General features: G+C 36.2%; 1 protein-coding gene across 2 annotated transcripts; it reads left to right on the top strand.

The window, feature by feature from the left end:
• Positions 1 to 1,122: 1,122 nt before the first annotated feature.
• On the top strand, positions 1,123 to 15,907 carry LOC135728291 (NACHT, LRR and PYD domains-containing protein 12). Of its 2 annotated transcripts, XM_073811680.1 has the most exons (14): positions 1,123 to 1,729; positions 2,377 to 2,457; positions 3,282 to 3,395; positions 3,734 to 3,847; positions 4,185 to 4,298; positions 5,811 to 5,904; positions 6,062 to 6,281; positions 6,360 to 8,121; positions 8,319 to 8,492; positions 8,997 to 9,170; positions 9,251 to 9,418; positions 11,561 to 11,734; positions 11,944 to 11,990; positions 12,089 to 15,906. In XM_073811680.1, exons 2-14 carry the CDS (start codon positions 2,396 to 2,398, stop codon positions 12,607 to 12,609), a joined length of 3,738 nt encoding a protein of 1,245 aa, XP_073667781.1. In that variant the 5' UTR covers positions 1,123 to 1,729; positions 2,377 to 2,395; the 3' UTR covers positions 12,610 to 15,906. The 2 variants fall into 2 exon arrangements, with proteins under 2 accessions (XP_073667781.1, XP_073667782.1); XM_073811681.1 differs by lacking the exons at positions 3,282 to 3,395; positions 3,734 to 3,847 and having other exon boundaries at positions 1,125 to 1,729; positions 12,089 to 15,907.

The following is a 15,907-nucleotide window of genomic DNA, read 5'->3' as shown; positions in this document are numbered from 1 at the left end:
ACCAATTGCTTGAATTTAATAAATAAGAAATAAATAAAAGAAAACGATTTAGTTTTATATTTATGTTTAAAAAAAAAAATTCATTTAAACATAAATATGAAGCTGAATCGTTTTCTTTTATTTATTTCTTATTTATTAAAATCAGGCAATTGGTTGATACAACATTGATTAAAATTAAGATGCCTCCATCCCTCAAAAGTTAGCGTCAGCTGCTTCTTGCTTGCCATGATTTCTTTGCAGACTGATAGGAGCCTCTGTCATGTGTGTGGACCTTGTGACTATTGCGCAAGCGCGCAGATGGCAGTGTCGCTGTCAAATCTAACCAAAAGTAACGTTGCGCTGAATTGGAAAATGAACTACGTTACGTTACCAAATTTCCATCGAGTAGTAACGCGTTACACTACTTTTTTCTCAAAAAAGTAGTTACGTTACTGTAACACAACACTGCAGCCAAGTTTCTAAGAATGCATTTTACATCAATGACAATGGAGCTAAAAACCTGCAAAATATTTGATACCCTTTCTGTGTAATAAAATTCTGCCCTTCGGTGTCTGATGGTCAAACATAAAAATATTTTCTTTGGATATATCTAACTGGTATTTTTTTTGGTCTCATCAATTTATTTCTTTTTATTATTCATAAAGTCTGTTATTTATTATTATCGTTTTAACTGTGTTAAACTTAAGTTTTATAACTTAAATCACATATATTTTCTATATAATCTATAAATCACTGCCTTTGTACTTTAACTGGGTGTTTTTCTTGTGTTTATTTTATGTTGTACAAACGTTTTTGTAGTATTAAAGTAAATGATTGTGTAAATTGGTGAGTCCTAGTGAGTTCATTCTTCTGAATCTGAACTTGCAAGTCCGAACTACGAAGGACGCAAGTCCCAACTCGGCGTTCTTGGTACTGAGAAACGGCCATGGAATTTATATCTAATGGCTTAACTACAAATATTATTTATTGCGCGGTTACAATTCTTACTTTGTATCCATAAAGAAAAATAATACAAATGTGTATAAATCACTTTTCAGGTAAACGTGGAAACTTGCAAGAGCAAATACACTGAAAAATCATACTATTCAAATATAAACAGTTCTGATTAGCTCCATAACAGTTTGTCTGTTCTGAATGTGCTGCTGCTCAGCTCACTCAAATAATTTTTTTTTGGTACAGTGATTTTTTTAATTCAAAGACCATTTTACATTTACACCCTGCCATAAATGTAAGTCATCGCGGGATCAACCAGCTCCGGCTTCCCGCATGCACGATTATGCTGTCTGGACGCAGAGAGATTAACACATCTCCTGCCCTACTTGCAGCTGGGAGAGAACTGGTCTGCTGCGCGAGGACTACCCCACCTGTGAGTGCTTTGGAGCCTTCGGAAGCGGCGGCAGCTGCTCGTTGAGAAGAGTAAACGACTCGCGCTTTCACCTCAAAGTCTCCAAAAGTCTCCACTAACGCCAGAAAAAATCGCTAGATTTGTCGCTAGTAGCTTTTAAAAAAATAAGTCGCCAAGGGGGTCTGAAAAGTCGCGAACTCTAGTGACAAAGTCGCCAAGTTTGCAACACTGGTTAAGTATAAGGGAAGTGAAACTGCTGGTTACTGTTTTCGCAACAGTTTGTGATTGGTGAAGAAATGTCTCCTCCCATTTTTGTGAAATTTAGTGCTGCGACACAACAAAATGAAGTGAAAGTGAAAGCTGAATATTTGTTAGCGACGTAAGGTAAGTTATTAAGGGGAAAAAAAAGGAATAATTAAATCACCAGGCAATATAAGTTATTGTGTTTATTTGTTTAATCAAGCAATAAATATACTTTTAATGTAAATGTTTAATCATGAAATCGTAAATAAATCGTTTTCATTTTCTTTTTTTTTCTTTTTTATTGGTTGACCTGGATAATGAAGACATTTATTGTTTAGATGTCTGTTTATTTGGGTTAGAGAAAGTGAATAAAATACAACATTGCACTTAAGAACAGTTTACATGTATGCTTCTCTGTTAATCTCAGTGTTATTTGAGTGTTTTACGATTCTGTCTGATCGATAAATGTATGTTTGTATTTCAGTTAAGCAGAAGTTAAACGACAAAGCTGACTAAACTCTAGACAACTAAACATGATATAACACGGACCTATACTCATACTAATAATGCAGAAACTGGCAATAGTACTAAAAGTATGTAGTTAAAAGCAGCATTTACTTTATTGTTTATGGGAGCGCTGAGTTTTCATGCGTCGCATCATCGCATGCGATCGTTATAAGCGCACGCACATGCTTTGTTATGATCTCGTGGAGGCGCGTCGGAGACTGACGAGAAGAAAATGTGAAATAAAGTCGTTTTGATTAACTGAAGATCTTATATTTTGACAGGAATCTCAATTGAGTCTCAATGAGCTCGTCTGGAGAGCAGGACTGTGAAAGCAGTCCAGCAGAGGACACTCAGTTTGAACTGTGAGTCACATTTCAAGATTATTATGATTTTAACTGATAGGCTACTGTTTAGTGTAGTGTCTATTACAATATTATTTTAAAATATTAACAATTTAGTTTACTTAAAATTAACTTTATGTTGTAAATAATACTTAATGTTTATAATGCATTCATGTTTGGGTTAATGACCTTTTTTTTTGAAAACAGGCTGAATTTGTTTAGCTGTCTTAGTGAATAGGTTTGAAAACCTATTGTGTTATTTAGTTATATAAAAAATGTCATTAAGGAGGAGGGATGCCCACTATCATTATGTAGGTGGCTGCTTATTTAAGCTTAAGATGATTGAAAGGAACAAACAAACTTACTGTACGTGTAGAACTTCATTAAAGGGGCTAATCCACTCCAAAATGAAATTTTGTCATGAATTACTCACTCTCATGTTGTCCCACCCATAAGACTTTTGTTTATATTTGGAACACAAATTAAAATATTTTTTATGATTTCTGAAAGAAATCGTACTTTATTGAGGTAGTTACTGTAAGTCACAGGCATAGCATCACCAGCTGGCCACAGGAAGTGTGTCACTTATAATAAACTTTAAAACAGCCTGCTTATTTACTTACTTATATTTATAATCTGCCTCTGAACAATTTTTAATTTGTTTATTTTTTAGATGTTATGTCTAGTTTATGTATTTATGTATTTGAAAAGGATGACTAGGAGTCGACTGTTTAATAATCTGCCACTTTTGTTTTTCACAAAATATAGACACACATGAATAAAGGAAGATATATACAGCCTATATGTCTGATTGAAAGAAATATTTTGTCTATTTGTATTCTTAGAGCTAAACAGAAGAGATCAGATTCACCCACATCATCACATCTGTCTCTGAAGAGTGAAGAATCACTTCTTCAACCAATATACTTCAGCAATGAACCACAGGGAGACATAGACAGGTCTGTTTAAAAAACAAAAAACAATTAAATGATGCTGTTCATGTTTAAAAATATACATGAAAGATCACCTACATTATTGTGTCTATAGAATGATCAATCCCTGAAGCAATAAACTTCAGAGATTCAGTAAAGGTTTATATAGATATGAGCATGTTTAATGAATAGAGAAATGCAATGTACTGCATTTCATTGGAGCTGAACTTGCACTGTGCACAACTACAGTAAAGTATAATCTAATTTAATCTATCTAATCTAATCTAATCTAATCTAATCTAATCTAATCTAATCTAATAAACATGTATTTGCAAGTGAAAAATATTCTGTTTTTTTAATCTTAGAACTAAACAGAAGAGATCAGATTCACCCACATCATCACATCTGTCTATGAAGAGTGAAGAATCACTACTTCAACCTATATACTTCAGCAATGAACCACAGAGAGACATAGACAGGTCTGTTTAATCAAACAATCAAATGCTTCTGTCCATGTTTGTTCCCTTTAAAATATATACATGAAAGATCAACTATGTTTTTGAGTCTGATGATCTGAATATTCCTGAAGCAATAAACTTAAGAGATTCAGTGAAGGTTTAGTTTAATGAAACATAGCAGTTACCCTGAAGAAGTGGATGGATGGATGGATGGATAGATAAAACATTTTAATGGTCGTAAAACAGCAATCTAATGCATTCCTTTGGATCTGAACGTGTACTCTGAAGAATGCCAATAAAGTTGAGTCTAATCTAAACATGTTTGCATGTGACAAATATTCTGTTTTTTTATTCTTAGAACTAAACAGAAGAGATCAGATTCACCCACATCATCACATCTGTCTCTGAAGAGTGAAGAATCGCTACTTCAACCAATATACTTCAGCAATGAACCACAGAGAGACATAGACAGGTCTGTTTAATCAAACAATTAAATGCTTCTGTCCATGTTTGTTCCCTTTAAAAAATATACATGAAAGATCAACTATGTTTTTGAGTCTGACTGATCTGAATATTCCTGAAGCAATAAACTTAAGAGATTCAGTGAAGGTTTAGTTTAATGAAACATAGCAGTTACCCCGAAGAAGTGGATGAATGGATGGATGGATGAACTTTTGTTGCATATTTGCACTTAATTAAATTTGTTTAAGACTAACACTTAGGGGTGTGCGCTATTGGCAAAAAACATATCTGGATAAAACCTAGGATTTTGCCGATAATAATAACAAACGATTTTTAGGAATCTTCAAAAATGTGTTTGTGGAAGTCCTATTTTGTTCTAGCTCCCTCCTACAACACATTAAAACACCAAACAGAAAGGTATTTTTGAATTAAAATGTAAAATCTACTAAACAGTAGCCTACTTGAAGTAAAAATAGTATTGTAGTACAAGTCAGCAAATGCAAAATTTGCCATTTCATGCTGTTATGTTTAATAGTTTATATTCTTTTATAGGGACCAAAATTGCTAGTGGCGTTCCCGCCAAAAAATATTCTATAATATTTTCTTTATCATCAGTATATGTTTTTAACACTTAACTTATTGTATATAAATATTTAAAAGGTACATAACAAACAAAGCTTCTGCTGATCTCCTATTTATCTTGATATCTACAATGTAGTATTGCAACATGCAACACACACAAAACCCCCTGGATAACTTTTGATTCTCTATACGTTTGTGTTGTTCTGTTGTGATTGCCAACAAAACACAGACATTTAATGCAGTTTTACTTACCAATCAACCAAAAAAACTGGGCCAAACTAACACACTTGCACAACTCTGTGGTTGCTCCGGAAAGACAAACTGCATCCACTGTTCCCTCAACACTGGGATCTTTGGAAAGATGAACAAGGTTATATTTATAAATCACACTTTCTTTGGTGACTGTTGATTTTGTGAACTAAACACAAAACGCCAAATCTTTCTTGAGCAAGTTCTGTGCAGTGCTTCCCGTGACTATCGTAACCTTAATGAAACACATTTATGGGCATGCTCTCGTTCTGGTTGATGTGTGGGCGTTCTCTTTTATAAGAAGTGCTCATACAAGTAATTCCACCATTTATAATCACATACAGGGCCGTACCCAAAAAACATTCCGAATATTAATGAAACCTTGAAGGTGTGTATTTGGCACAGAAATGCTCTGTCATACAATTTAGTTTTTTACTTTGCCCATGTTTAGCATGAAAATCCAACTCTTTAACAGTGTAATTAAGTCGTAAAATAGCAGTAGACATCCCCTTTAAATAACTATGTAATTATATTTGTATATAATATTGTGTCTATGTTGTCTGTATGTACTATAACTGTTCTGCACTGTCCTATGTGTTGCAACAAAACATGCAGTTTATTTGATGTACAACTAAATAATTTGATATTAAGAAATAACAACTTGATTGATTAAAGTTCAATTTTGCTGTAGTGATTTGGAAGTATCACCTGAGCACATGGAGTCTGCACCTGCTGAAGGCTTGCGTTTGAAAAGACACTGTGGCCACAGCAAAGGCTATGGTTTGGTGAGTTTTTATTGAAAATATCTGTTCAGTTCATCCAATATATATTTTAAAATATAAACCTCTTGGAACTGGGGGTATGGTGAATAATGACTGTGGCTGGATTGTTACCATGTGATATAACTCTGTACCATGAGATATCTCTCTGTTTTGAATACAGTTATCAAATGTACCAGACAGTCAGTCTCTGCTTCTTCGTGTTGTGGGGAACATGGGGCCAAAAGACTTCAAAACCTTCAAAAAAGACCTAAGTGAGCAATACCCAGAATGCTTAGGGAGTCAGGCAGAGGAGCTTAATGTCTCTGATGTTGCTGAGAAAATAGTGGAGTACTTTGGTGGAGAGGGTGCATGGAGGGTCACATATTACTTTTTGGATAACGGTAAGGCTATTTTTTATTTATCCATTTCATCCTATGAACTTCAAATCTATTGACTACTACACATCTACTTTCACTTAGCAAATCCTCTACAAAAGATCACTGAGGCCATTAAAGCAAACCTGAAGCAGAAGTGTCAACAGATAAATGAAGGAAATTCATCTTATGCTAAACAAAGTTTGCTGAATGAGATCTACACAGATCTTTACATTACAGAGGGTGCAAGTGGACAGATAAATAATGAACATGAGGTGTTGAGGAATGAGGTGATTTCACAAAGAAGAACCAATCCAGAAACTTCATGGGCCTGTAATGACATCTTCAAGACTCTGCCAGGACAAGATAAAGAAATCAGAACAGTGCTGACAATGGGGATTGTTGGAATTGGAAAGAATGTGTCAGTGAAGAAGTTCATTTTAGACTGGACAGATGGAAAAGCAAACCAAGACATTGAAATCATCATCCATTTACCATTTCGAGACATCAACCGCAAAAGGGGTAACTGTAGTCTTCTACAACTGATTCATCAATATGCTCCAGAATTAAAAGAAGAAAATCTTTCAGAATTGAAAGCTCTTTTTATTCTTGATGGCTTAGACGTCTGTCAGTATCCACTTGATTTTATTAAAAATGATCACTGCTCTGATATAAATAAGGAAACCTCTGTTGATGTCCTGCTTACAAACCTCATCATGGGGAATCTGCTTCCTTCTGCTCTTCTCTGGATAACCACAAGACCATCATCAGCCAGTCGGATCCCTCCTGAATGTGTCCACCGGGTTACAGAGATTCGTGGATTTAATGACCATCAGAAGGAAGAATACTTCAGAAAGAAAATCAGTGACCAGAAACGGGCAAATGAAATCATTACTCACATCAAATCATGTCGAAGCCTCTACATTATGTGTCACATGCCAATATTCTGCTGGATTTCAGCCACTGTGCTAGAAAACATGTTGAGTAATGGAAACTCTCACGAAAAACCCAAAACTCTGACAGAGATGTTCACTCATTTTCTGCTCATTCAGATCAGTCTCAAGTATAAGAAGTTTAATGGAACCAATATAGAAGACCCAAAGAAACTTTCTGAATCTGATAAAACACTGATTCTGAAACTGGGAGAACTGGCTTACCAGCAGCTGAAGAAGAACAGCAATACATTTACTGAACAGGATATGAGAAACTGTGACATTGATGTCAATAAAGTATCTCAGTACTCAATGTGCACAGTGATTTTCAAAGAGGAGATGGGATTGTACAGGGAAAAGAGCTACAGTTTTGTGCATCTAATCCTTCAGGAGTATCTTGCAGCAGTATATGCTCACTTTGCATGTGTGAATGATGGTAAAAATGTTCTTAACAAATATAAGCTCAAATCAAAACTTACAAATTTACAACGTAGTGCAGTGGACAAAGCTTTAAAAAGTGAGAATGGACACCTGGACCTCTTCTTGCGTTTTCTTCTGGGTCTTTCAGTTGACCCTAACCAAACTCTTCTGCAAGATCTTAGGAAAGGTGGTTTAACTGAACCTTGCACAAATGAAATCATGATAGACTATATAAAGGAGAAGATCAAACAGGAATCATCATCAGAGAGAATCATCAATCTGTTTCATTGTTTAAATGAACTGAATGACAACTCTCTTGTGAAAACAATTCAGTCTGCCATGAAATCAGGAACACTGTTAGGTAATGAGCTGGACCCAGAACAGTGGTCTGCACTGGCTTATGTCTTACTGACATCAGGAGAGGAGTTAGATGAGTTTGACATGAAGAAGTTTCGCACATCAACATCAAACCAACTAAGACTGCTACCAGTTCTCGAGATCTGCAAAATAGCCAGGTTAGTTCATTTATGTTGACTCCGCATGATTTACATTAATGACTAAAATGTGCAGTCTGATACTGAAGTTCCCGTAAACACTTTTACCCATTAAATTAAAATTCAGTTATTATTTACTAATAGTTGTGTAGTTCAAATACCCCAAGGCTTTCTTTGTTCTTTTGGAGAATAATTTGAGATTTTTCTCATCCATACAGGTTGGATTGCTGTAATCTCTCATTTGATTCCTGTAAGAGACTGGCCTCAGCTTTAACAATAGTGAACTCACCCTTGAGAGAACTGATTCTAAACAACAATAAACTTGACAAGTCTGGAGTCAGTGCCCTCTTATCAGGACTAAACAGTGCACACTGTCAACTACAAAAGTTGAGGTTAGTAGTAAATATGTGTTGTAATTAATAAACACTATTCTTTAAATGTAATAGATAATAATAGCTACTGTAGATTAACAGGGTGCCACATTCATGCTAATTTACACTGATCAGATCCCAAATGCAAACAAACTTTTTTCCAGCATTTTAAATTCAGCATCCAGCAAAGAATGTTGGTGTTGTTGGCGTTTATCAGATCAGTGTATCTTTGGCGTGCGTCACTCTATTTGCTTAAAAATACAAACTGATTCCATCATCTCAACACCAATTATCTCTTGCTTTCGTCAGCACGGTCTTGGAGGGATCTGGCTTTGCCCCCCAAGCTTTGTAGGGTGGCATCTGCGTCAATTGGCAAACCATCTAGCAGTGGTGCTAAATACCTAGCAGAACTAGAACAACTTAACAATAAGAGTTTGCAAAATAAAAAACAAGACAGACAAGCAGACATGTAATAGTGCAAATTCAGTAGATGCTTGTGTATAAGTTATTGGTTTTGCATTTCAGGCTGGCTGGCTGTAATTTCCCTTCAGAATCCTGCAAAGATTTTGCCATGGCTCTCAAAACAACAAACTCCTCTCTGAGAGAACTGAATCTAAGCTACAATGAGATAGGTGATAAAGGAATGAATCATCTCTGTGATGGACTAATGAGTCCAAATTGTAAACTTCAGATACTAAAGTAAGTATTTGTGATAATAATTAGATTCATCATTTGGCTGTTTTGGTATGTTGTCTAATACAGTAGGTCTCTTTTCACAGGTTAAAGCGCTGTGGTCTCACAGAGTCTTGCTGTAAGAAACTAGCATCAGTTGTGAAATCATCACATCTGATTGATTTACAACTGAAATGCAATGACCTGCAGGATTCAGGTGTGGAAAAGCTCTCTACTGGACTGAAAGATCCACAATGTAGAATAGACAGACTGGGGTAAGTGCAACTACAATGATATGACCAATGCGCTAAGGGTAATTGACAACAGTTAAAGCAGTTTTAATTATTTCAAGTTAACAAGTTGTCTTCATAGGTAATTTGTGCAAACATATTTTACAAATGTTTAACTTAATACATTGTCACACTGCAGAACAATTTAAATGAGTAGTTGTAACACATCAGTCCAGCACTCATTCCTCCAACCACCAAAGGGAGCTCACTTCTGGGTTCACAATACTGGGTTCACACACCACTTCCTGTTCAAACTATATATAAATGCAGAGATGAAAAGTCCGCACACAGTAATCAAAATAATGTAAACCATTTATTCTGTGCCGAAATAATCCAATGGCCAAAGATGCAGAAATACAAACGTTTCGGGCTTAGCCCATCGTCAATGTCCTTGACGCACCGGAGTTGACGGAGTTACCACTGTATTGGACTAGAGGCGCGGACACCATCCCTTCACACAAACTATATATAAATCATGCCACATGTTCTTTGCGTCTAAATAAAAATGAAATATCTACTGTCTGACGATTAAAACAGCACATTCTATATAGTATGTGTGTGCAGTATAAATATATACCAATCATAGGTGTGTTTGATTTCATGCAGCACTGCACAGAGCAGTTGGCAAGACTTAGGGAGATGTTCTTCTGCCTTACAAAGATTTGTGTTTAGTTTTAGAAGTGAATTATTGGTGGAAGTGAAAATTAGCACATTAAATTTGCTCCGCCACTGTTTTTATCCCCTGCCTTACCAAGTTTTACTTATGTTTCTCTCTCTGAGATTGAATTAAGGTTGGTCTGTCTCGCATGTGTTATTTACCTCGCTTGACAATACAATCCACAACTTCACCAAGTGTGCAGATTCCTGACTTTTCGGACAGTAGCGGCCTCTATTTTAAAATGGGGAGTTCTGTTTCCCTAAAGATTTTCCAAAGGCTCCTGGGCCTCGGCAGCCTGCTACATATGCACTTGTTCCAGCTTCGGCTAAAATCAAGGGTCCCGAATTTGGGCCTGCTTTTGCTCAAGGTGACCCACGGCTGTATCAGAGCCCTGGCCACTTAGAAATCTCCCCATTTCGTGGATGACCATTGTAATCAACTGGCTTATCAACTGCATAGAGATGATGACAGTGATCCTGGCACTTAAAGAGTTCTGATCAGGGACCATCATGTCCTTGTCCGATCTGACAAAATGGCCGTGGTCTTGTATAGAAACCACCAGGGAGGCCCCAGACCAAGCAGTCCTGTGGGAAATACCAGTGAGGCACTGATCCTCACTTTAGTTACAGGAGATGTTGGACATTAGCCATTACCCATCCATGCTTGAAGTTCACTTGCTGGCCATAGTGGCAAATCATGCACCTGGAGCCGTCTAGTTGATTGGGAAACATGACGTAGTTATTAAGTTCCATAGGGGCGCTTGGAGAATAAATCCTCCTCGCCCCTGCTCAGTTCCTTTGTGGACCCTCTCCTCAGTCCATTGGGCTCTTTGTAGACCCCCTTTGAGCTGCTCAAATCAACCAACCTTTACTCTCTCTTTAAAACTGCCCTCTTACTGGCCCTAATGTAAGTAAAATGAGTGATTTGCAGGCCTTTTTATTCAAGCTCTTATGACTAGAGTTTGGGACTTATGAAAGCAAGGTGATCCTTAGTTACATACCTTAGGTGCTTTACATCTCTGGCTAAGAGTTTCTTATAGCAGTTCCCCCCAAAAAATAAATTCTTGCATGATTTATTACCCTCATGCTATCTGGTGCATATGAATTCCTTTCTTCAGCAGAACACAAAGATTTTTTAAAACAAACTGTAACTACATTGCATTAGTCTACATGAACTAACAATAAATTATACTTTTGCAGCATTTATTAATCTATGAACAATTGAATCTATGACATTAATCTATGACAATGAACAATTCTCTAGTGTATCAATAAATGCTGTAGTTATTTATTGTACATTGTTTCTGTTAGCTAATGTATTAACTAATGTTAATGAATGAGACATTGTAAAAGCCTAACCAATTTTTTTTTAATTGGTCACTGTGAGGGTATTGTATCATGAGAAAAATATACAGAAACTCTGTACTGGTGTCACTACTCATCTATTCTGCCTTTTAAAATTGTCTGCAGATTGTCAGGTTGTATGATCACAGAAGTGGGTTTCAGGTCTCTGGCCTCGGCTCTGAGCTCAAACCCTGATCATCTGAGAGAGCTTGATCTTAGCTACAACCATCCTGGAGAATCTGGGATTGAACTGCTCACCACTAAACAACAAGATTCAAAGTGTAAACTGGAGAAACTGCAGTATGTGCTCTTCACATGGTTACAGGATATTTTCCTATTACCTGTAGTTTGTCAGCAAACCAATGCATTCTGAATAATGCTTGTTAAAGAGAGTGATTGATACATTTCTAAATACATTCAAACATTTAATTTGTTTTCACTTGTATGCAACTTTTTAGTAATTACAAATGCACTAATATGTTAATGTGACTGTTTTAATTTTTCCCTAGTCTTGAGAATGGTGGAGAGTGTCGGATGAAACCAGGTCTGCTGAAATGTAGGTGTCTTGTGCAAAATATTATGCAGAATAAACAAAAGAATAAAGGCTAAAGGACGAGTGCTTTAGTTTAAAATCATTAACTAATGTTTTTACAGATACCTGTCAGCTCACAGTGGATCCAAACTTAATACACAAACGTCTGTCACTGTCTGAAGATAATCTGAAAGTGTCAGAAAGTAGAGTTGAACAGCCGTATCCTTATCATCCCAACAGATACAGACTTTTTCCACAGGCTTTGTGCAGAGAGCCTATAAAGGGGCGCTGTTTCTTTGAAATTGAGTATGTTGGTGGAGTTGCAGTGGGTGTGGCCTATAAGACTTCTGATCGTACACAGACAATAATGGGAGTTAATAACAAGTTCCCTGCTCTTCACTGTCTGAAGGGTAAACTGAAACTATGGCAAAATAACGAGGTTACATGTAAATTCCCTGTCGACGCTAAATCCACCAAAATAGCAGTTTATGTGGACCGGGAGGCTGGAAGTTTGACATATTACAGCATTTGTAACAGCAAACTTATTCACCTGCACACACACCACACAACATTCACTGATGATTTATATGTAGGGTTTTTTCTTCTCCCTGATTCCTCAGTGACTCTGTGGAAGACACCATAAACTGAGTGAAGCAGGGTTTCAGAGGCTACGTGTTTTTTTATATATCTAAGGTTTATTGTTTTGTATGTGAGAAGCTTGGTCAAAAATGTTCAGAATTGTAAAGTTTCATAAATTTACGTTTCTGTCATAAATCATATGTCATTTTTAGTTCTTTATAGAGAAATGTAATGGAATTAAGGAGACATATGATTATTTACAATACATTTTAGGAACATTTGAGTTCTATTTTTTATAAGGTTTTTGTAAAGTAAACAGTTGTATTGCAGTTAAAGTTTGTAATAACTTAAGATATTTGAAATATATATATATATATATATATATGTATAATCTTTATGTTCATGTCCACTTTGTGGTAACCTACTTGATGAATACCACATGGCTAGAAAAAACTCTGAGGCAATTGTAAGGCGCCACCCATTTGGCCCAACGAAGGTATCCAATGCGTGGTGAAGGGGTCTCGTGTTCTCGTTTTCCTTTAGCGCTTCTAGAAGAATAATTCCATTTATTTAATTTGTTTCTTTGACCTCTGTGGTTAAATTATAATCTGACTCCAATTTAATATAGTAAGAATTTAGTGCATTATTCCAATTATCTGTTGATCATAATTTATATGTTTGATTATTTATAAATTCCCATAGTCTTAGTTATTCGTTCATTAGGGACCCGGTATCGCACAGAGTACACGCCGGCCGTTGCGTATATCTCACGGACACAAAATTGTCAGTCTGATCTTAGTCAGAGGTTGCCGGGAAAACTAATATTTTTATGTCTGGCCGGTCCATGCTTGCTCCGATCATAAAAATAGTTACTTTAGTTTAGCGCTCATGCAACTTGCTAAGGCAGGTGATAGACATAAATCTTAGAGTTTTAATGAATGTGCCCCATGCTCCATTCAACCATCAAAACACCAGTGTGATCATATCCTGACAGAATAATCTTGCGGTAATACCAGACTCCTTCTAATCTACTAGTCATAATAATTTCTGAAAGAATTAAAATAAATCAATACAATTTCCGAAGAATTAAAATGAATCAAATGTAACAATTTATTATACCAGGCAGGTTCCAGCTTCAAACATCAATTAAAGAATATCATACAGAATATGATTCAATTTCAATTAATTAAAATGATCAACAGTTGCAAAAGTTACAAAGTCATGCCTGGCAATAGACACTCTGGTTACAGAGTACTTCCATCGTAGATATAATACACCTAAAATGGTGTAGGAAGATTCTTATTAAAGATTTCTTCCATGATGTTTTATACACACAGAGTGTGGGAGCTCCTGGTTACAGGATGCCTCCCAGAATGTTTTGCCAGGCCACCTTTTATACACAGCTTGAGAAAACTACCAAAATCTGGTTTGACCTGTACCAAGTGATACTAAAGAACACCTGGTCAAAATCCAGTTTGACCTGTGCCAAGTGATACTAAAGAGCACCTGGTCAAACTAGCCAGGAGTATCTTGGCAACTGGTCAAACTAGCCAGAAATATCAAGGCAAAACCCCACCTCTACAAGAAATGCATCTTCTATCCAAAGTTCTTAAACCTTAATCCATCATATCTTAGATTTATAGAAATGAGACCTTTTTACTCATCGCACCATGACCTTTAAAATAATACTAAACATTAATATTAAATACCAACTTAGAACCACATAATATGTATACATTACATCATATATTTCAGCAGATACTCAGTGATGTGAGCCTTAAGGCTAACAGTGCCAAAGCCTTTGTGATGAAGAGATTAGGAGAACAGAGAGTTGCATGTCTGTAAACCGTTTCACCTAAGAGTCAAATTTGGGTTAGCAACACCACCTGAGGTTTAATTGTTTTATAGTGTCTCTTCATAAATAAACTTAAAGTTGATTATTTACCAGCCGTACTACACAATATATACTTTGTTTATGTTGTGTGTGTGTGTGTGTGTGTGTGTGTGTGTGTGTGTGTGTGTGTGTGTGTGTGTGTGTGTGTGTGTGTGTGTGTGTGTGTGTGTGTGTGTGTGTGTGTGTCTGCGTGCGTGCGTGCATGCGTGTGTGTGTGTGTGTGTGTGTGTGTGTGTGTGTGTGTGTGTGTGTGTGTGTGTGTGTGTGTGTGTGTGTGTGTACCTGTAAATTATCATGCTGTGGGAACCAATTGTCCCCACAAAGATAGGAGTACCAGTTTTTTTAACCTTGTGGGGACATTTTGAGGTCCCCATGAGGAAACAAGCTTATAAATCAAACAGAATGATGTTAATTGAAAATTTGAAGTTGAAGAAAGTTTGGGGTTTGGGTGAGGGAATAGAATGTACAGGACATGGAAACCAGAATTTGTGTGTGTGTACTATAATACTATCGAAGTTTTTTTGCCACAAAAGCTTGCATGTACTTTGAGGGTTTTGCAGCTACAGACGGTCAAATTTGTTAAATAAAAATTAATTGACATTTATTAATAAAGCGACATTTATGAAAATAAGGCATTTCAGATACTGACTATCTTTTCATTGCCAGTACTTTCTGTTGAATGCAAATTGGATGTTACTGGAAGCTAGTTATAGTTTATTTAATATGGATATTTTTTCTCATATAGACCTAATGCAGACATTTCTGAACCCCTTAAAGTCATTTTGATTACTTGTACTGTATAATTGCTTTTATGATAAATGTATATGCTTTTCTAGGCTTAAACATGCTATAGGAATAGTTCACACCAAAAATAAAAAAATACATCATTATACAAATATGTATAAATGTCTTTGTTCTGAGGAACACAAAGGAAGATTTTTGAGGCATGTTTGAAACAAAACAAATCATGAGCCCCGTTCATTGACATAGAAAAATAAAAGAATACTCGGTTTGGTTTTAAACATTCCTTGAAATATTTTCCTTTGTGGTCATCAGAACAAAGAAATTTATACAGGTTTGTAACAACATGGGATTGAGTAGATGACAGAATTTTCATTTTGGGGTTTAAAACAGGTCTGTTATAATGAAAAATGTAAATTTTATCTGTTTCAGCTGTCATTCACCAGCCCATCTGCATCTTAGAGTTAAGAGTATCTATTTAAGCAATATCGCTCGAGTAGGAGTGTGATATAGCTCTATATCATCACGGCTGTGATTAGGCCAAAGGCACGAGGCCGCAGGCCGAGTGTTTAAAAACAGTGTTTCTGCCCGCGGATGTGGAAATTATGTCAGAATGCATAAATAGCATTAGACATCCCCTTTAAATACCCATGTATAATAATATTTGTATATGATATTGTGTCAGTGTTGTCTGTATGTACTCTAATTGTTCTGCACTGCCCTATGC

This window comes from Paramisgurnus dabryanus, chromosome 13 (genome assembly GCF_030506205.2).
Source record: "Paramisgurnus dabryanus chromosome 13, PD_genome_1.1, whole genome shotgun sequence".
Classification (NCBI taxonomy): domain Eukaryota; kingdom Metazoa; phylum Chordata; class Actinopteri; order Cypriniformes; family Cobitidae; genus Paramisgurnus; species Paramisgurnus dabryanus.
This window is presented reverse-complemented; position numbering and strand designations above follow the sequence as displayed.